The sequence below is a fragment of the Leguminivora glycinivorella genome, chromosome 1 (genome assembly GCF_023078275.1).
Source record: "Leguminivora glycinivorella isolate SPB_JAAS2020 chromosome 1, LegGlyc_1.1, whole genome shotgun sequence".
In the NCBI taxonomy this organism is placed as follows: domain Eukaryota; kingdom Metazoa; phylum Arthropoda; class Insecta; order Lepidoptera; family Tortricidae; genus Leguminivora; species Leguminivora glycinivorella.
This window is the reverse complement of record NC_062971.1, coordinates 27,191,486-27,214,077: the sequence shown is the minus strand read 5'-3', so window position 1 is coordinate 27,214,077 and position 22,592 is coordinate 27,191,486. Positions and strand designations below refer to the sequence as shown.

General features: G+C 37.0%; 1 protein-coding gene across 1 annotated transcript; it reads right to left on the bottom strand.

Annotated features, from left to right (window-relative positions):
- Positions 1-3,663: 3,663 nt before the first annotated feature.
- On the bottom strand, positions 3,664-21,993 carry LOC125232761 (oocyte zinc finger protein XlCOF6-like). The gene is made up of 8 exons (XM_048138534.1): positions 21,784-21,993; positions 20,610-20,738; positions 19,793-20,084; positions 19,623-19,709; positions 13,796-13,925; positions 13,317-13,544; positions 13,098-13,206; positions 3,664-4,185 (listed from the first exon to the last, which is right to left on the bottom strand). The coding sequence occupies exons 1-8, from the start codon at positions 21,988-21,990 to the stop codon at positions 3,706-3,708; spliced, it is 1,662 nt and encodes a 553-aa protein (XP_047994491.1). The 5' UTR covers positions 21,991-21,993; the 3' UTR covers positions 3,664-3,705.
- Positions 21,994-22,592: the final 599 nt, after the last annotated feature.

The following is a 22,592-nucleotide window of genomic DNA, read 5'->3' as shown; positions in this document are numbered from 1 at the left end:
TAACAAAAATAAATGTTCATTTTTCTTGCTCAGAAAGAGGATGAAATTTTAATATTGTTCAGGAAAATATATAGAAAATGATAGGTACTTTATAGACTAGAACTATTAGGCTTTCTAAGTACACATTAGGGCTTTTTTTTTAAATATTGACTATATACGAATTGGAATTGATTGATTAGGTATAAAATTTTCATTCGGATATTTAGCTCTCCTATCAAAAAACGTTTTACCTAAATTGTTAAAGATTTAATTGCGTTCTACCACTAAACTACCTAGTGGGTACCTTGTACTTTGGTTTCTGGAGAATAGTTATTCAAACACAAAAAGTAAAAAGCGTCCCTAGGTCTCCCTTTACTAAATATTTCCTAGCACCCCGCCATCCTTTTGTAAATCCTACCCACAGATTTATATCTATGAAATTTTGGGAACAGCGTAACGAACAGATCGTCAAATGCATATTTGATGTAGAAATAAGGGTGTAGGTAGCTAAAGGGTGACCTTTGCAATTTGCCGGGAGCACAAGGCTTTACGTCCCACAAGGGGTTGTCTGGCCATTATTCTATTGAATTGTGCGGCTCATGTTTGGTACACAACGGGCGTTGTATGAAATAGGATTGAATGCCCATAAAAATCTTTTAGTAAAAGGTACGCTTATGCCACAGATCCCTTAATAACTGCCACTTGTGTCACTAGTCACTACCAAGTATTATATTATTTGGTCACTACGCATTAGAACTCGGATGCTACAATGAATAGATAATAGTTTTTCGAGTAAAAGTAACATACAGCGAAAAAGGTATTGGTAAGAACTATTTAAATAAATTATCAAGGCGCTGAGACTAATGTTACTTACAAAATTAGAAACTTTCTCTCAACGATATAGTAGTTGGAAATTATTTAAAAGTTAGTTTACCTTTACTGACCACAAAGTTGCCGGACCTCAAATAACAGCATGCCTACCAGCACCCAAAACAGTTCTACAGTTAGGTAGGTATTTATACGCGTGTTTGTTTTTGCGGCAGCCATAGGCAGCCATAAGTCAAGGGTGAAGCGGTAACCAGCTTATAATGGTCCTATCAAGAGGCACTAATTCATTATGTTAACGAGACACTGCCTCCGACGTTGATGGATTACGCTTTTTTCTCCCTTGCATAAACGTAAGGACCGGATAAATGCGTAAAAAATGGACCAATAACTGTATGCAAAACTGGAGCGTCTCCGTCATAAAATATTAGGTTATTGAAATTTTCCACCCAGCCGAGCGGGGCAGACGAAACTGCGTATACAGCTATTTCTCTAGTAAAATCAGTGTGGAGAATGCATACGATCTGGAAACTTTCACGTCTCTATTGCAAATTGAACGGTATGATTGAGTTTTAGACGTAAAGTTATGGAACAGTTGTTCGAATCGCATCAAATAGGTAACGGGAACAGACTAGCTTTTGCATTTTTATTACAGCTAGGTATGTTTGTTTAGAAAGGATACTTAAGATAAGGAAACTCCCGTTCGTGGAAAACTAGGTATAGGTAAGATATAATTAGAGATGGGCCGAATATTCGGTAAATATTCGGTATTCGGCATATTCGGCAAGTTTTTCAATGTTCGTATTCGGCCGAATAATTCGGTTGCAATGCCGAATATTTACCGAATAAACAAAGTAAATAACTAATGAAGATCTTACTCCATTGGATAATAAGCTCCTATTTTAGTAACTTTTCAAGGAACTGCTAAAAAGAGAAACCTATGCGTCATACAATTGTTATGTAAAAAAGTTAAAAAACCGTATTTAAGAGTTGAAAAGAGTTCAGAGTTGTTTTAACTAAGTTTTTCTACTCCAGCACTTAAATCTGTCAATTAGATTATTGTCAGCGGTATCCAAATTAAGTTCATTTGAGTAACGATAGAAAAGTCTATTTGTCTATAGGTTCATATGATAACTGCTGAGCAGTATTCATATGAATATAGGAGTTCTGTAAGTTTATTTTTAAAAGTACAACTTCCATTTATCAGGTATGTTTTCATTTGCAATAATAAATAACTCTTAATAAATAATATAATATTTAGGTTCATAATTTAAATCAAGATGAAAAAATAAACTGAAATGCGTTTTACATATTAGATATTGCAAAACAAAGGTAAAAATCATAAGTTTATCAAATAATTTTACATTTGACATTTAAATATTCTTGAACGCAACCACATTTTTCGTAATTGAAAACCGGCTTATTTTCTATTTCTCTTGTCTATGGCATGAAGAGTTCGGTTAATGTACGACCCAGAAATGTACAGCCCAAAATCGGCGTCCACTTTTTTGGACGCGAATTACGGGGTCGTATAATACTGCCGCCCTGTAAAAAAAGTGGCTTCAAATTATCGCCCGGACCAAACGTGTACAGCCCGAGAATGCCCAACCCATCAATTCACGGCCCAAGAACTCTCGTACATCATGGACGCCAATTCCTGGGTCGTAAATTCTTGGGTTGAGCATTCTCTGGCTGTGCATTATTGGTTCCCGCATTTGTAAACTTTTTAAAAAATTATTTGAACTATTTTAGTGTTTTATACTTTATTTTAAGTCGACGTTGTGCAAAAACTTAAGTAATTATGAGTGATTCTGGTGAACAATATACTCCCCAAGAAATAAAGGCTATGGCGCTCAAAGTGACTGACAATTTGTTACATGAAAAGTCGGATACAGCGTAGCAAAAATGTTATGATTGTTTTATGACATGGAAATTGCAAAAAAATGTTTCAACTTTCTCTGAAATCGCATTGTTGGCATATTTTGAAGAATTGTGCAACAATATCTCACCATCAAGATTTTGTGGACAGAATACTCAATGCTACGACGATCCACACAAATATTCCCATTCATTATATGAAGTAAGTAACTAACCCATTTTATTATTCTTGAATAGGTATTTATGTGGCTGTCGTAGAAAAAGTATAGTATACAATCGTAACATTATGAAGGCTATAAAAGTCTCGTACCTTACTTAGGCCACTCGGCAAGCCTTCGTGGCCTAACCGCGGTACTCAACTTTTATAGCCTTCATAACGTTACCGTTATATAATATACTATTTAGCTATCCACTAAATCATAAAAACATAGTTGTAGTATCATATGTAACCATTATCAATAATTTAATAGTTTTAATGAACATCCTCTTTAAAAAAATGGCGTACCTAACCGAATATTCGGCCGAATATTCGGTTCGGTAAGAGCTGAACCGAATGTTCGTATTCGGCAAAGTCCATATTCGGCCCATCTCTAGATAGAATGTGAAGACAAAATGCTATGCCTAGATCACGTTATGATTGTGAAATATGCACCGAAGGAGAATGGAACGGCAAACATCTTACCTACAATAACACGAAGAGGTGCTGTGCGATCAATCGATCATACCTCGCGTGTTCGGTGGGTCATTCAACTGTTTTGTAGAGCGTGTCGAACACTGATACTTTTTAATTTAAATTTATTTTAAATAGATATTTATCACACAATTGTATGACCTACATGCATTTCCAGGGCTTTACATTTAGATTAAAAATATAAAACCACATTTAACAAAGAACGTTTTTTGAAAACACAAAACTATATGAACAAGTACAACACAGCCCATGTTTATTTTAAAAAGTTATTAAATGAAAAATTTTTTTTTTTCAAATTTTATTTCTGTTAAGTACCACCAATAACGAACATTTCAAATAAGAACATCTAGTTTGATCACTTTGTCTTTATGTTGCGCGGCGCAATGTGCCTCTACCAGCTTCCTCCCATGAAATGTCCTGTGACAATAACTGCACTTATGGCGACGCACACCCGTATGCACACTGGAGTGCACCTTCAACTGGTTTGAACTGGCAAAACTTTTGTCACAACTCTGGCATTTGAATGGCATTATACCCGTATGTTGCCTCATATGAATTTTTAACTGGCTTTTAGCTTTATACTTCGCTCCGCAAATTTCACAGCTAAAAGGTCGTTCGTCGCTGTGCCAAAATAGGTGGTTCTTCAGGGTCACTTCTGATGGAAACCTTTTAGTGCAGACTGGACAGCTATATGGCTTTTCTTTATTGACAAATCTTAAGTGTTTTTTCAAAGTGAAGTCGGATTTAAATGTCCTATCACAGTGAGAACATTTGACGGGGGCGTGTTTGATGTGTCGATTAGATACGTGGCACTGAAACAAAAAGTACTTTCTAATCATTTTGGTTTGGTTCTAATTATTTCTAATTTTGAAACTTTTTAGATGACTTATATCCCAAATTCATTAGTGCCGAGAATGAAGTAAGGGCGCGTCAAGATGAGAACATTTTTTTATACCTCGTGTGTTCATAAGTTTTGAGACGAGAAAAAAACTGACACTATAAAAAACTGAAACAATTTATTGTAATATGTCAAACATAGGACTATCGATATACAATAAAAAATAAATAAATAAATAAAATTTACTCGAAATGACCGCCTCGTTTTTTTATACAGGCCTTTAAGTGGGCTGGCCAGTGGCCACTCGTCAATAGCGGCACGCACATTTTCTATGGGGATTCGTTTCGATTCTCTCATTAGCGTGCGTTTTAGGGACTGAAGGTTCGGATGTGTTTTTCGGCATGCTCTTAGCTCCAACTCTGTCCACAAAGCATAATCCAACGGGTTTAAATCGGGGCTTGACGAAGGCCATTCGTCAGTCCTAATAAAGCTGGGTAAAATTGTCTTTTAGCCACTTCTGGGTAGATTTCGCTTTATGAGACGGGGCAGAATCTTGTTGGAAAATCCAGTCTTTTCCAGTGAATAAGGTGGTAGATAAGGGTTTTACAACTTTCTATGTCATTCTGATAATTTTGTGCCTTGACTTTGACCCCCTGTTGACAGAAATGTAGCGGAGTAACACCTTCATACGAAACGCACCATGACGCTAGCAGGGTGATGGGTACGTTGGACGTTTCGCACGTTAGCGGGGATGTCCTTCGAGTTTTTTGCATAGATTTTGTTATTTTGTCTGTTAAATTTTTCTTCAACTGGGTAATTCCATGATAACTTGCGTTACATTTAGAACGCAAAGTTGACAAACAAAGGTTATTTGTGGCTTGATTCATACTTAAATATCTTTTTTTGGGGTGCGTATCGATCGATATAACTTTTCTTGATATAACTTTAGTCGTAATAACGATCATTTGATATAATTATTGAATCATATAACAACTAATAATATACTAACAATTTGTATAATTCTTATTTAATATAATGCTCATTTTTTCGAATAACATTTATTATAACATACTTTGAGTATAATACTTATTTCCGATAATAAATAAATTGTATAACACAAATTCTGTCTAATAGTTACTTTTTTTGTACAATTAATTAGATCCATCATTTGCCGGGAAAGTAGATTAGGTTAGAACTATTTACCCCAACACCAACGCGCTGCTACCAGAAAAATAGGTTAGGTTAGGTTAGAACTGTGACCCTTAAACATATGTACTGCTATCTGAAAAGTAGGTTAGGTTAGGTTAGAACTGTACCTTAAAAATAATGAAAAATTAATTCATGAAATAATTTATACTGTTTATTATTTATATTATACTAGTCGTATACCAATAGATAGTTATACCATAAAACGGTTATTATAAATAAGTGTTATACAAAATAATTATTATAAAAAAAAAGTAGATATTTTGTGGTTATACCAAACAATGGTTATGTCAAATGAGTGATTATATCCATTAAATATATACCAAATGTTGTTATATCAAATGTTACTATATCAAAAAAAGTTATACCAATCATTACACACCCCTTTTTTTGCTGGTGCACCATTTAATTCAGTTAAATCTCATTAAACTAAAGTGGAAATTATTTGAAAGATAAACATTTTCTGGCCTCAGTACGCTAAAATGAGGTGGTAACTTTCGTCACAGAAATTGGACATGGGTTTTTAAAGCATCATTTAAATACGATTTTTTATTTCCATATTGGTTTACGAATTTTCTTGTAACTTAAATCGTGTCAGTCAAGAGTACAGGTAAGTTTTGTGGCAAAAAGGAATCTTAATATTTTTCAATTATGAAAATAAACAGGCAAAACATTTTTTTTTTATACCACGTCGGTGGCAAACAGGTATACGGCACGCCTGATGGAAAGCGGTCACCGTAACCTATGGACGCCCGCAACTCAAGGGGTGTCACGTGCGCGTTGCCGACCCATTAGAAACTTGTACACTCCTTTTTTGAAGAACCCCATACTGTAGTTCATCGGGAATACCTCGACAGGGAGCTCATTCCACAGCCGGAGCGTTCGTGGGAGGAAATTCCTCTGAAACCGCACGGTGCGCGACCATTTAGGTTGCAAGGTGTGTGGATGAGCGCCCTGTCGATGGCGAGCGGTGCGATGATGAAAAATGGCCGTTGGCATCATGTCAAACAGTTCTTCAGAACACAACCCATTGTACAAGCGATAGAACACACATAAGGAGGCGAAGTCCCTCCTTAGACTTAATGGTTCAATACCGCCTGTGAGTTTGGGATCGTCGACAATTCGTACAGCGCGTCTCTGGATCGAGTCAAAGGGTCCAAGCTGGTATCCAGGTGCTCCTGCCCAAAGGTGACAGCAGTACTCCATGTGGGGTCTAACTTGCGACTTGTACAAGAGCAGTCTTTGCCCCGGAGTAAAGTATCCCCTCGCTCTGTTGAGCACACCGAGCTTTTTGGATGCCAACGCAGCTTTCCCTTCCAAGTGACAACGGAATTGGACGCTACTCGAAATGTCGACTCCGAGGATCCCAATACTTCCTGACAAGGTAAGGGCTGTGCCTTGAAACTGTGGAACCACAGTAAATGGGGTTTTCTTAGCGGTGAACGCACACACCTGTGTCTTAGTGGGATTGAAACAGACTAGGTTGTCCCGACCCCACACCGAGACTCCGGACAGAATACTCTCGATGTCCGACACAAGCTTTTCACGACTTTCTAGCACCACTGAACGAGGGATATTAGCACGGCCCGTGTAAAATGTATCCCCAGTACTGTCATCCGCATAGCAATGGATGTCGCCGATAGACAACATGTCATTGATATGCAGCAAGAACAGCGTTGGGGATAGCACAGAACCTTGCGGGACGCCAGCGTTTATGTCCATGCTATCGGAGCAGCTACCGTCTACTACGGCTCGTATGCGTCTGCCGGACAAAAAGCTGGCAATCCATTTGCATAATCCTTCGGGCAGTCCATAAGATGGTAACTTCGACAAAAGGCCCCTATGCCAGACCCGATCAAATGCCTTCGCTATATCTAGGCTAACTGCCAATGCCTCACCTTGACTCTCAATGGCCGAAGCCCAGCGGTGAGTTAGATACACTAGAAGATCACCAGTAGAGCGACCGTGGCGAAAGCCATACTGGCGGTCGCTTATTAGATCGTGTTCTTCTAGGTATCCAAGGAGCTTCGAGTTAATTACACGCTCCATGACCTTAGAGAGAAGGGAGGTAATAGCGATAGGCCTATAGTTTGATGGATCCGATCTGTCGCCCTTTTTTGGGACAGGGTGCACAAGGGCCGTTTTCCACGAAGATGGAACTTCCCGTTTGCTAATAGAAAGCGTGAAGAGATGCGTTAGCACGGGACACAACTCTGGAGCACAGCGTTTGAGCACAACTGCAGGTATGCCGTCTGGCCCGCTCGACTTGTGAACGTTTAAGGGCGTTTTCCAAATTAAATCCCGAAAATCGAATTTCACCTGATCTGGACGTGTCTGGGCTCATTCTACTCAGAATCACGAGCTGATTCGATCCCGACGATAAAAAAATGTGTCCCAAATTTTCCATACAAAATTCGAGTTTCCAATACGTCACGCTCGTAGTAAGTTCATACTAAAATCGTGACGTAAAAGGAAAAAAATATTAGGACACTTTTTTTTATCGTCGGGATCGAATCAGCTCGTGATTCTGAGTAGAATGAGCCCAGACACGTCCAGATCTGGTGAAATTCGATTTTCGGGATTTAATTTGGAAAACGCCCTTTAAGGACAGTAGCTCCCGCCGAACATCCTTCTGGGAGATGCGGATTTCCGGCATGGAGTGTGCGCACCGCGGTATGGTAGGCGGCACGGTGCTACCGTCATCGCTCACAGTCGAGTTCGAGGCAAAAAGAGTACCTAGAAGATCGGCTTTCTCTTTTGCACTATGGACCAGATTACCGTCAGCATTTCGCAGTGGTGGTAAAGACGACCGACAAAAGTTCCCCTCGGCAGCTTTGGCAAGAGCCCAGAAAGCGCGACTCCCGGATGGGTAGCCTGCGAGTTTCTCACCAAATCTGCCGACAAAATCGAACTTTGCTCTGGCAATAGCTTTTTTACTAGACCTCGAGGCAGCGTTCAGCTTACGTTTCAACATTGGTAACTTGCGTTTCAAGAAATCAGTAACTTTTGTTACGTCCGAATGAAACATATTTTTTTATAGTTAGTGATCGAAATATGAAGTAAAAGTTACAGAAGTAAAAAAAAACAGGATTCCTTGATTTTTAGGGATATGAGGGAAGGTTATATTATTTCCCCCAAAAAAGATATTCAGTTTTTAATTATTTTTTGGAGTTTTTTGAATAATATGTTATTTTAGTATTTTTCTAAAAATGTCAGCTACTTTTTATAATTAGAAAAATCCCTTGAATATAATGTGAGTCTTAATTAGTTCAGTTTACGCACGTATCTTAAAAAGCACGCATTTTAAACTTTAAAAAAATTGGCATAGGTACTTAGTTAAACTCAGTTTATTAAAAAAAATCGGTTCAAATAAGGTCTAGAGCCAAAGAACATTACCCCATAACCAGATTTTAAAAATTCTGACCTCAAAAAATTAAATTTTGTCGCTCTCTGCCATGGAATTACCAACTGTAAATATTTTTTCATCAGTGAATAATTTTTTTTAGGATCGTGTGTCCTTAGCAGCATCCGACATCGAACACGCCGCATTTTTCGAAGGCGATCATAACTTTTCTCCGACTGTAGACCTTTACTTTAAGATCATATTTAAAAATTCTGTTTACCGATATACGTGAAATATTAGTTTGAAGAGCCATTTTTTCTGTGTGCGGCACGGATTACGACGGAGTCGTTCCCTGATCAATTTAATATTTGCTGGAGTCCTTACCGATCGCGGACGGCCGGTTCTTGGTCGATCAGCAATTGATTGGGTCTCCCTGTACCTCTTCAAGGTATAATATACAAAATTGCGACTAGCTCCAATACTTTTAATCTGATTGAAAATCTCCATAGGTTTTGCAACGGCTTCATACAACGAAATCACCGTTGACCGTAACTGTTTCTTTCCCGCCATCTCGATAAAGAATGACAGATAATCGAATAAATAGTACATTACATCAGAGGCCGGGAAAATGAGGATTTCCGGCCAAGTGGGTATATAAGGCCGAGCGAGCGTGCGAGCGAGGCTGGATAGGGATACGAGGCCGGGAATCCGTTTTCACGCCGAGGCATATGTAGTGCTTTTCTCAAACATACAATGAAATAAAAAAAAATGCTCTAAAGGACAATATTTTATAAAAAAAAGTTACTTTGCAGGCCTAGGCCTAAAAAATAATATGAAATCCCTTTACAGTCCTCTCGAGTTGTTGCGCCCAAAAAGCGATACTTCCCAGCCCATTTTAAGTAACGTAAAGACAATATTTCATTGCATGTTTGAGAAAATATCCTTTTAAAATTAAAAGGTTCCAAATTCAAAATTTGAAACACTGGATGCAAGCTGCGGGCATGTTCTTATTTCAAATTCAACTTTTTAAATTCGTCTCAAAACTTATGAACACAGGAGGTATATGAAAAATATAACGCAAAGCTTTAAAAAGTACATTGTAGGATTTGTAGGTACAGTAGGCCTAGCAGATGATGGCCGCGGGAGTATGTCGCCGCGAGATAGATGAGACGTCTTTGTCTAATTGTATTAATGACATAAGGACAGGTAGTCTATCTCGCGATAACTTACTTTTAACTTAAACACGGTGGACAGACAAATGCAAATTCATTAGCCAATGAGGTCACAGCTTTGCAAAACGCCAGGTAGGTGCATCCGTATTGAAAGGGTGCAATTAGTCACTTGACCGGTCAGTTACTTTTTTTTATTTTTATTTATGGGGATACTTATACTTTAGTTTGTACTTAGCTAAACAAGCGCCACGTCCACGTGTGATTTTAATTAACACTTGCTTTGAATTCGGACTGTAATAATGCCTTCTATGTATTAAGGTTCCCGACAAGCCGCTATAGTTGTTGCGTTATACAGCTAAAAGGTGTTATTAGGAAGTGATGTAAACGTATATATCATTTTATAGAGCCGCTATAGGCCTGGTCTATAACAGGATCAGATATGACTATTATAGAACAATATTATTGTATAATGGTGTTAGAAATCACTGTTATGCAATCAATTTGCGCTATTAAGGTTCCCGACAAGCCGCTATAGTTGCTGTGTTATACAGCTGCAACAGAACTGTTGAATAATGGTTTCGGTATCTCTTTTAAAACACAATAGCGTTATAGCTGAGTTTACTATATGTTTTATAAACCAAATCAGATATATAAGAGTAGAAAACGATTACTTTTAAATGATAATTTTAACCATAAAAGGCTGCTTTATGGTGTTTATACATCGTAATTATGAAATCAGGCCAAAGATGCGGTATCTGGTTCCGTACAGTGTTTTTCTAGAAATTAATTTTAAAAATACACATAGCGACCAATAAAATTGTAGTTTAGATTTGTCATACTAAAAAGAAAACAACATTTATTAATACTGTTTAAAAGACTTATAAGTTAAACTGGATCATAGTTAAATTCTCATGCAACCCTAATTGAATCCACGATGGCGGGCTTATAGCAGTGAATGTATGATAAGTGATATAGTCGAACTATAAAAGCGTATGTTTTACTTCTTGGATCCATAGTAGAAACTATGGTGCCAATAATTTTATTGTATTAAATTATATTTATTTATTTTATTCAAAACATGTATAAATCGAGGGCGCATTTAAAATACTCCATTAAACTAATATTCTTTTAACGGTAATATTTCCATCGCATACCTTTTTGCAGTAATGATGGAAGTATACGAAATCCAAATTATGTTAATTGACACTAAACTTCACAAGTTAACACGACACTTTTCATTAAGGTCCTCGTTTAGAACAGTTTTTACACACATTAAATTATTTTAGAAATTTCGCATTAAAAGGGACGGCAACTGCTATTATAGAACAAAATAACCTGTATAACGGAATCTCAAATGCTACTATAGCATAAATTGATACTATAATAGCGTTACTGTGTTCTCTATATCAACAAATTAGCACAATAGTCATCATTACATCACCATTATAGACCTTAAACGTCACGGATGATACTGCTATAGGCCTATTATATCACTAAATGGCTGCATAATTGCGCCAAATCGGCTCTACAGTACCAATATAGACTATTTAAGGAACTATAATAAGCACACAAAATTTCATCCCCATCGGTTCAGCCGTTTAGGAGGAGGAGGTAACAAACACACAAGCATGTCAATGATATTTAACAAATTCCTTATTCAATACAAATACTTCGATATATGTTTATAGAACTATATTAATAAAATATAAATATATTATACAATACCAAGAAAACATTTTTTCACGATTAAAATCAATTTATGACCCATTTTATTACAATATTTATTTATACCCACCCATTAGGGTAGAAAAGGTAAATATCGGGTAGATTGGGTAAATACCCGGTAAATACCCGATATCTACCCCGGGTATTTTCCCGCCGCCCATCTCTAATCTCGCGGCGACATACTCTCGCGGCCATCATGTGCTAGGGCTGCTGGTACGTAGGTAGGTAATTGACAAATAGCTACATAATATAGTCTTCCCGTTAAACTACGAGTATATATACCTACTTAAATTGTATCTGCTACCTCCACATCTGAGTTAGCACGATTACGTGTCTGGTTGTGCAAATGTGCATGTACAATATGTACATGAAAGGCGGCAAAGAGGATTAACTGAACAGAACTTTTCTCGAATATTTAGTATTTCGCTAAATAGCCTGTACTGAAACATATTTCATGAATTTGTTTTTTATCATGCAGAAACGTCTGCGAGCGATATTACATATTTTTTAATTAAAGGAAAAATGGAAAAATTCACACCTCCGGCAGGACTCAAACCTGCGACCTTTGGCCTTGCCGGGGCCATCGCGCTTACCAACTGCGCCACGGAGGCCTGCTGGATGTGTGCGAACTTATCCATGCCTTCCCTCAATTCTCAACCGCCTTAGGGTGGCGTTATAGCAAACATCTACCCGTAAGAATAGATCTTAACAGGCACTGGAGTCTCAATTTACATTGAGAATTCGCCAGTAACAATGTGCTAACCCATACTAAATTTGTTTTTTAGTTATCATGCAGAAACGTCTGCGAGCAATATTACGTATTTTTAAATTAAAGGAAAAATGGGAAAATTCACACCTCCGGCAGGACTCGAACCTGCGACCTTTGGCCTTGGAGGTGTGAATTTTTCCATTTTTCCTTTAATTTAAAAATACATATTTAATGATTTGCCAAGAGTACCAGAATTAAAAATTCAAGCTATTAACCCACTTCCCGTTATTCGATTAGCCTCGAATCAACAGTTAGAGGCAGCCTCTGTTCAAGCGGCTGTCTAAGCCCTGGGGCTGCGCAAGTGAAGACGCAACTCCACCTGCCTGGGGTTGAAAAAGCACCTCTACTTGGCTATGAATCTATTTGATAGGAAAGTAGTTGCAGATTCAATATTTAATCAGATATAGAGTAACAGTTAATTAATCCTATATAACTGTTTAATTGCAATAAAAAAGAAAGTGGTCGGTAATAAAAAGTAACGATTAAAAGCTACCACTTTTTATGCAACCTGTTGCAGCTCAGTGAACAAAATCTGAAATGAGCCGTTTCCGGGCTTACGAGTTATCAACATGCAAATGACAAGAAGACTTCACATTCATGGTTAGGCTTCGCGCGATTCGCGACTCGAGTGTGGAGCGAGCGCAATCTTCGGAAAAATCAATACGACGTACCTTCAAGCTGAAGAGTCGCTTGAAACCACGGCCACAAGTTTCGCAGATGTATTTGTTGAACTCGGCGTGATCGATCATGTGGGCTTCTATTGCGTTTCTATATAAAAATCTGGAAACAAGAGAGTTATAATAAAATGGATGGGAGAGGGTTATATTTAGTCTAAATATCAAAACATTGTAAGGGTAATAACTGATACATAACCAAAAAAACATCCTTACTTTTTTCCACATATGTCGCATATGAATTTATCAACCCTATGCCACCGATCATGGTCCCGCCAACACTTGAACGTCTTGAAGGACTTTTTACATATGGTACAATCTAATCCAGGTTTTTTTAAGTGAACTGTCCTATAGTGATACTGAAGGACAGCAGATGAACGCATAGTTGCGCTACAGACATGACAGAACATTTTTGACTTTAAATCTTTTGGTTGATGCGAATATCTGAAAAAAGTAAAATAATGCTGCAATATTTATTGGTTTTGCGCTATGACAAGCCAAGAATTCCATGAATAACAACGTAAAACAATTCAGCAGCTAATCCAAGAAAATTAAATTTGCCTCAGCAATTCGCTATAACTTATTTTCAACATACACAGTCTAAATAATGGAACCCAGGCTCCCATGAGCCGTGGCTAATGCCGGGATAACGCAAGGAATGAGGATCATGATGATACAGTTTAAAAAATACTGACCTATGCGAAACCATACTCGCAAAATCTTTACCAATAAAATCACAATTTTTGCAATTCATGTCTTTGCTGATATCATGGCCGTCCAAATGCTGCTTCATTGCTTCTTGATCGGATGTAAACTCGCATAGACCTTGAAATATTAGAGCCGATAATTTTTTCTGTCAATTCATTATGTGTAAGGCCTGAGTGCACGCACGCTTGGAGCGGAGCTTTCGGCGGGGCGTACAGTGGGGCGAGCGTGCGTGCGTCCAGCGTTCACCCTACCACCCGCGTCGACTCAAGACACTTGTATCAGCTTCAATTGTTTGACATGCACCCATAGGCCGGTCAAATCTTACACGAAAATCTGCTAAAAAAACAAAGTGTGATGTAAAGCTGCATTTTTGGTATATTATTTAGGGTCCTTGAAGGAATGTGAAACTATGTTTTGCAAGCAAAAAAGTGTGTGCTTTTTTTTTAATTTGCAAAAAACTGCATAAAAATCGGTCTTTTTTTACTTTTTGTAGTGTCATTTAAAAAGTAGACATTTTAGGCAATAATCTGCTTCGCAAAAGTTAAAGAACATTAAATTTGAAATCATCTGAGCCTACTTGTAATGTCGTATCTCAAACAGTTTTTGAGATATGACACTTCAAAAAAGGGTATTTTTTCCCGTCTTTATGAAAATTTTCGTTTTGCCAATATTTTGAGACAGATTTCAGCAAAACATATCACGGTATCATATATTTTGCGAAATAAAGTTGTAGAAAATTTAATTAGCTTTTATTTAAGACCAAAAGAGGGCCAGTTAGTCAAATAATCAAATTTATAACCTAAAAAAATAAGATTATAATAGCATAAATCTAGTATAACTAGATCAGAAATGAGTGGTGGAGGGTGATGGCCAAACGGGAAAGTTTACGTGATATATATTTCAAGAGACGTAACAAAGAAGGCGTTATTATTATTTGGGGACTATTTAAGTATTACGTAAACACTATAACAATAATAGGCATTATACGTAAGCACTATAATTATAGGGGGCGAGGAGGTGATTGCTCTGCTTATAGGGTTTTGGTGATGATTTAGAGCTTTCCTTACTTTCTTGCTGACAAGGGGAATAGGGAGATAGTATATATTTTTAATAAATTAGATTAGAAACCTAAAAAAATAAGATTATAGCATAAATCTAGTATAACTGGATCAGAAGTGAGTGGTGGAGGGTGATGGCCAAACATCATGCCAAAAGATGGATAAAGATAAGAATGGGGGAGGGTTATCACTTGTTATAAATTTTGTCTTTTATCTATTTTACTGTACAGTTTCTTACTTAATAGTTGAACGGCCCCTTGTGTTTGACATACTTCCACTTGTTACTTCCCTCTCAACGCGTCAACTCAGGTGGTGTGGGCATGTCCTCCGAATGGATGATCGCCGCTTACCTAAAGTTATATTCTACTCAGAATTAGCAGAAGGTAAGCGGAAGCACGGCGGTCAGCATCTTCGTTATAAGGGGGTGCGTATCGATCGATATAACTTTTTTTGATATATTTTTAGTCGTTATAACGATCATTTGATATAATTATTGAATCATATAACAACAAATAATATACTAACAAATTGTATAATTCTTATTTAATATAATGATCAGTTTTTCGAATAACATTTATTATAACATACTTTGAGTATAATGCTTATTTCCGATAAAAAATAAATTGTATAACACAAATTCTTTCTAAAGCACAGTTAGAATAAAAAAACAATTCTACAATAAATTAGATCCATCATTTACCAGAAAAGTAGATTAGGTTAGAACTGTGACCCCTACACACAACGCGCTGCTACCAGAAAAATAAGTTAGGTTAGGTTAGAACTGTGACTCTTTAAACAGATGTACTGCTATCAGAAAAGTAGGTTAGGTTAGGTTAGAACTGTGATCCCTGCAAGAAAGAATAATATTAATTCATGAAATGTTTTATACTGTTTGATAGTTATATTACACTTGTCGTATATCAATAGATAGTTATACCATATAACGGTTATTATAAATAAGTGTTATACGAAATAATGATTATACAAAATAAAAGTAGATATTTTGTGGTTATACCAAATGTTAATTATGTCAAATGAGTGATTATATCCTTTAAATATATATGAAATGTTGTTATATCAAATGTTATTATACCAAAAAAAGTTATACGAATCATTACACACCCGTTATAAGGACGTGCTGAAGCGTCACCTGAATGCGTGTACTATTGATCCTACACGTTGGAAGGAGCTCGCTGCTAACCGGTCATCTTGGCGATCTACCAACTTTGAATCCGTTAAGTCGTTTGAAGAAAACCGCCTCGCGACGTTAGACTTACAACGCCAATTACGCAAGGAAAGACCTAAGCCCTCCTACGTGTATACGTACAACACGATCGGTCAATTATACTGCCATAATTGTGACCGAGTCTTTAAAAGTAAATCTGGCCTGGCCAGCCATATAAGAGCTCATATGAGAAAACAACTTTGATTGCTCAGGTCGCCGACATCGAAATCGATGTGGAGGACTATATATATATACTTCCCTCTATACATTTTGTATGGGGCAAGGTGTGTAGAACAATGTATTTAATATTATGTTTCGTATGTTGTCTAGACAGTCAGGTAACTATCTTAAAGTGTGTGTGTTTTTTTTAATATCTGTGTATTGCCTATGGTATTAAATTTTAGATGGCTGGATGGATGGATTGTATAGTGTGTGAGTGCTCTTAAAAATTACCACAAACAAGCGTCACAAAATATCAGTCATACTCGGCCACTGAAACAGTGGAACTAAATAAAATGAGTGGCGATTTACTATTATTGCTGGATTCTGAATTTTGATGTGAGAAAGACCTGGCACATCAGTATCGCCGCCTGACGAAAAAACGATTCAGAAAACCTTCATTGGTGTGAAGTGGTGAACACCAACACCAATGTGGCTCGACTATTGCAGTGGCCGAGTACGACTGATATTTTGCAACACTAGAATTTGTGTTTGAAATGGTCATTTTTTAATAGCACTCAAACACTATTCATCTAAAAATCAACACTAGAAATAAGTACAGATTTGGGCGTATCAAGGTGTCAATATCACTGCGGTGAAAAAGGCCACTGACTGTCCAGACAACATACGTCAAACATGTTGAATACATTAAAGGTGGACTTCCGAGCAAAGCGGCTCTATCGCAATGGCCGCAGCGTCAGAGCCGCTGCTTCAGTGTCGCAGCGGTAACAGACGCAGGTTCGCTTCCGAGCAGCGCGACTCTGGCGACAGTCGCCATTGTTTTTCCATAGAATTCAGGTCCAGGCATGAAGCAATCTAGGATGATGAACTTTTGCTTCTTTACTAAGGATCATTATAGTATTTACGGATATAATATTTAGACTCTGAACAATAATTAAAACCTTGAAAAATAAAACATTTTGACGTGAACGATGGATATTTCAGAAACTTGTGCTGGTTAATTAGAAAAACTCAGTTTGATATTATTTTATTACCGATTATTTGAAAATCTTGCGCCAAAAACATCGAAAAACTACGTGCTATCGCTGCGACAGAGCGACAGTGCTATGCCAGGCATACCACGGCCGCTATCGCCGGGCGATACTGACGCGGCGTCACTGTCGCTGCGTTAGTGACGCTGCGCTCGGAAGTAACTTCATACATTTCCATACTGCATAGTACTATCGCTCTGTCGCCGCGTCAGTGTCGCTGCGTTAGTGACGCCGGAGCCGCTTTGCTCAGAAGTCCAGCTTAAGAGTTATGATAGGGCCGACCAAGCGCACTGCCTGCAGAATTAAAGAACACAATTGCTGCAGTCAAAAATAATGACACTTTTCTTCTTCCTCTGTAACTCATGGCTTAGAATTGCGACGGTCAAGTTGCTTAGTCCTATGGTAATGTCAACGGAACGCCACAACATACCGAGATTGAAGATGAAACTATCAAAATCAAATGTATGGAATCCAGTGATTTGTTTAAGTGAAGTCAGAATTGAACAAACTTAGTGACATTGTAAGTGCAGTGTGTTTGGACAGACCATCGTGTGTGAATGCGACCGGATTTACACCCGCACCCGCCTTCTTCATTTTTAGAAATATCGGGAGCACGACAAAAATCAAAAAGGTAATCACGGTCTATATCCCAGTCAATATAAGTCTGACGTAGAATACATAGTAGTATTTGTATTTCTCATTTAAATAGTATAGAAGGAAGTAAAAAATGGGACTACGTCAAGGACAAGGGGCCATTCAAGAGTTACTTATGCTAATTTATTACAAATATATACCCTCCCCCATTTCCCTTGTCAGCAAAAAAGTAAGGAAAGCTCTAAATCATCACCAAAACCCTATAAGCAGAGCAATCACCTCCTCGGCCCCTATAATTATAGTGCTTACGTATAATGCCTATTATAGTTATAGTGCTTACGTAATACTTGAACAGTCCCCAAATAATAATAATGCCTTCTTTGTTACGTCTCTTGAAATATATAACGTAAACTATCCCGTTTGGCCATCACCCTCCACCATTTCTGATCCAGTTATACTAGATTTATGCCAATCGTATTTTTTTTAGGTTATAAATTTGATTATTTGACTAACTGGCTCTCTTTTGGTCTTAAATGAAAGCTAGTTAAATTTTCTACTACTTTATTTTGCAAAATATATAATACCGTGATATATTTTGCTGAAATCTGTGTCAAAATATTGGTAAAACGAAAATTTTCATAAAGAGGGGCAAAATTACCCTTTTTTGAAGTAATATCATATCTCAAAAACTGTTTGAGATACGCCATTGCGGGTAGACTCAAATGATTTCAAATTTAATGTAATTTTAACTTTGTAAAGCAACTTATTGCCTAAAATCTCCAGTTTTTAAATGACACTGCAAAATCTAAAAAACGACCGATTTTTTTGCAGTTTTTTGCAAATTAAAAAAGCACATCCTTTTTTTGCTTGCAAAACATAGTTTCACAGTCCTCCAAGGACCCTAAATAATATACAAAAAATGCAGCTTTACATCACACTTTGTTTTTTATTTCTCTTTTTGACCAATCTACCATGACGCACCGCACCGCTGCAGGCCTAATATGAGCGTGCACTCAGGCCTTACACTTAGTACCCACGGTTTTCGTACTTGTCATTGTCGGTCACAATACTCACAATAGATTTTCCAATGAGGTTAGGACTCTTAATTGCTTATAACAAACGGCGCCCTTAGATAAAATCGAGGCTGATAAGTTGTCACAGACTGTTTGCGGAAACGAGGCCGCGAGGCTTATACAGATTAAGAAAACAGAGCGCCCCTTAAGCGCCAATTGGCGCTAATACGCTTGCCTTTATGACGGATTAAAAGCTGGATGATGTTTTCTTTAGATCACTTTAGCGTTTTGAAACGCTAGTGGATGACTATTATACACACTACCTAGTGTACAAAATAATACAAATACTCTCTCTTTATTACACCTTGATAAAATACAACAATACAAAATACAGCAACACGAACACAGGCTAGTGTAGTAGGTAGTGAATCACTATCTACTGTCATGTACTTACGTGTAGTTTGTGATAAACCCTTAAACAAAGTGTACCTACTATGCTTTTTGTACGGGCTTTGAATATATGTATAGTTGTATATCAACTATTCCGTAGCGCTGATTTCAATGGAAATAGCCAAGGTAGATAGGTACTATACCTATACTATTCGTCTTTCCCTTACGTGTATTTGTTAGAAGGGCATTAGGTTTGCTCGAAAATTACAGTTGCGTGTTGTTACATACAAAAACATTAATTTTAATTAAACACAAGATCTTACCGCAATATAACAATTCACTCTTAGTAACTGCTGTTTTATTTGTGTTTTCACAAGTTTTTAAATGGCTCAGTAACCATCTTTTAGTTTCTGTAAAATAGAAAATATTATTTCAGTGTTTTGATTCTACAACCTACCTACCTACACATGTTTAAAGATCTCAAAAAACTTACTATACTCCCTCTGGCAGCTATCACATTTTAATTTCTTTTTAACTACTCCATTAGATTTCTTCTTCTGTGCAACATTGAGGCCAATGTGAGATATAAAAGAATCGTTTCCCTCAAATATGCTTTCTTCTAGAGCTTGAACAGACTCCTCTTTAAGTGAATCAAAGTCATCATGGTTATTACTTGTATCTATTCCGGGGTAGTATGTGTGACCCTCTATATGTAAACTGTTACTTTCAACAATATGAATTTCATTGTTTTCTACCTTTATGTCGATTTTATTTACAGAACATTTCTAAAAAGAAACACAGAAATTAGGTACCATGTGACAATTATTAAGGATCTACTTAAACATATTAAATCATACTAAAATACAGTTTCTGTTAGATTGCAAAATATGGAGAAGAGACATGTTTTTTCTTAAACTACATTTGAATTTAAGGTAAAATAAGATGCTCAGAATCTACTAAATTAAATGTGTTCACCAAATAACCAAAGAAACTTTCATTGGTAATCTGTGAAATGTATGGGGTCCAATACATTCCACGACTTTTGACTTTCTGAACAGACTCTACAACTAAGATATGTATTTTATTGTCATGAGAAGTATTGAAATCAGTTAAAAGTTAATATATGTACAAGTTTAATAATTGAAATTACATGGTAAATTCATGGAGAACTCACTCACTCTCGCATTTCCCACAAATACTTAGTACCCTAAGCTTAAGCAATACAATTTAAACAAACAGAAATATATCTGCTTATAATATAGGCCGTAGTAAATTCATAATATATTATTAAAACTTAACATTAAACTCACCACTTCATCCGTCAGTAGCGAACACCAAAACTCTTCTGATTTATGGCACTGTTTTTTAAATTCTGCATAGAGTTTTATTAAGTCTGCACATTTGCCACATAACAGTTGTGAGCCACCATCAACTGATACCTACACAAAATACATAATTAATTACACAGAACCCAAATTGTGAGCTAACTGCCAAACTAAAAATAACATAAATATGTATTGTCCACTAGATGTACAACTGGCACTGCCCTCACTTTTTTGGTGTCTACATTAAACTGTGTGAAGCAACGTGTTTATTCCATGTACAACCGGTCTGGCCTAGCGGTTAGTGACCCTGCCTGCTAAGCCCTGGTCCCGGGTTCGAATCCCGGTAAGGGCATTTATTTGTGTGATGAGCACAGATATCTGTTCCTGAGTCATGGATGTTTTCTATGTATATAAGTTACACATGTCCATTATACTGGGTTGAAAAACCTTAAACAAAGCATGGTTAATAATAAATAAATAAATATTATAGGACATTCTTACACAGATTGACTGAGGCCCACGGTAAGCTCAAGAAGGCTTGTGTTGTGGGTACTCAGACAACGATATATATAATATATAAATACATATATACATAGAAAACATCCATGACTCAGGAACAAATATCTGTGCTCATCACACAAATAAATGCCCTTACCGGGATTCGAACCCGGGACCGCGGCGTAGCAGGCAGGGTCACTACCGACTGCGCCAGACCGGTCGTCAACGTCGTCATCATCATAATGAGTTACTTATTGCAGGAGCAAAGTTGTTAATTATCATATCCATATGGGCCAAATTGTCAAAACTGAGGTTCAAAAGTTTTAAGCTTGTGTTGAGAGATGGCAGTCTATGAACTGTGATTACACATTTTACTTTGACAGTAACTCTTTATAATACTCGATCCTCTTTGCCACAAATACAGTGAAACATAAGCAGCATATTATATAGTTATTCAATATCAACTTCTTAATGGTGTCTAATACATCTAAACCTACAAACACGTATCTAAATAAGTTGGGTAATGATCTTACACCCCTGATTGGCCATATATTCATCCGGTCATAATTCTTAAAGACAACCATTTATACACTTAATGAGCACGGAAATTAAACCTAACAATAGAGTTTAATTTGTAGAATTGAAAGCGTCAGCGACTTACCGATAAATCGACACAGAATTGATATAATTCTCTCCAAGCGCCGCCTTCACTGCTCATTTGAATATAATTTGTGCTTTTTGTATCGAGACAGGCACGACAAGCTTCTATAAGCGAAAGTTGAACACCATGTTGCTCAGGTAATGACATTTTAATGGAAAATATGAAATTTGAACACAATTTCAGGATAAATAAACAACAAATTTTCATCAATTTGCTGATCTTCACTTTTTTTACATTTTGTGAACAAGGAACGTTCGAATATTTTGAGAATATATCAATTTTCCAACAATTGTATTACGTAGAAACTAAAACTATTGAATTATCAGCTTGCTTTGTACTTCTACTAAGCTTAAAACTTAAAGCGCAGCGAACATTTTTACCATTTATATGTAGTCAAAAATTAAATTGAAGCTTTTTAAATTGATTATGCCTGTTTATTCAAGAATCTGAACGCTCGCTTGTCAATGTCAAGTGAGAAGTTTTTTTTTTAATGATAATGGTGTGGAAACGAGTATTTTAGGTCGTACTTATTTTGTTGCTATATTTGTATATAGTCGGCCAAGAATACAAATTTTTCAAAGGCGGCAAACTTAAAAACCGAAGGCAAGTTTTCACAAAATGGAGTATTCGCGTCTCTTACTACTGATAAACTGGGTGTGCCAGATAAAGTTGGCCGCCCGTGTTATTAACCAAATATACTTTGCCGTATTTCCGTTGAAGATCAGAATATCCAGGGTGGAAGTCTAGTGCGCCCGCTTTTTGTTTGTTTTCATACTGAATAAAATCAGAAATAATCTTATTTGTGGATT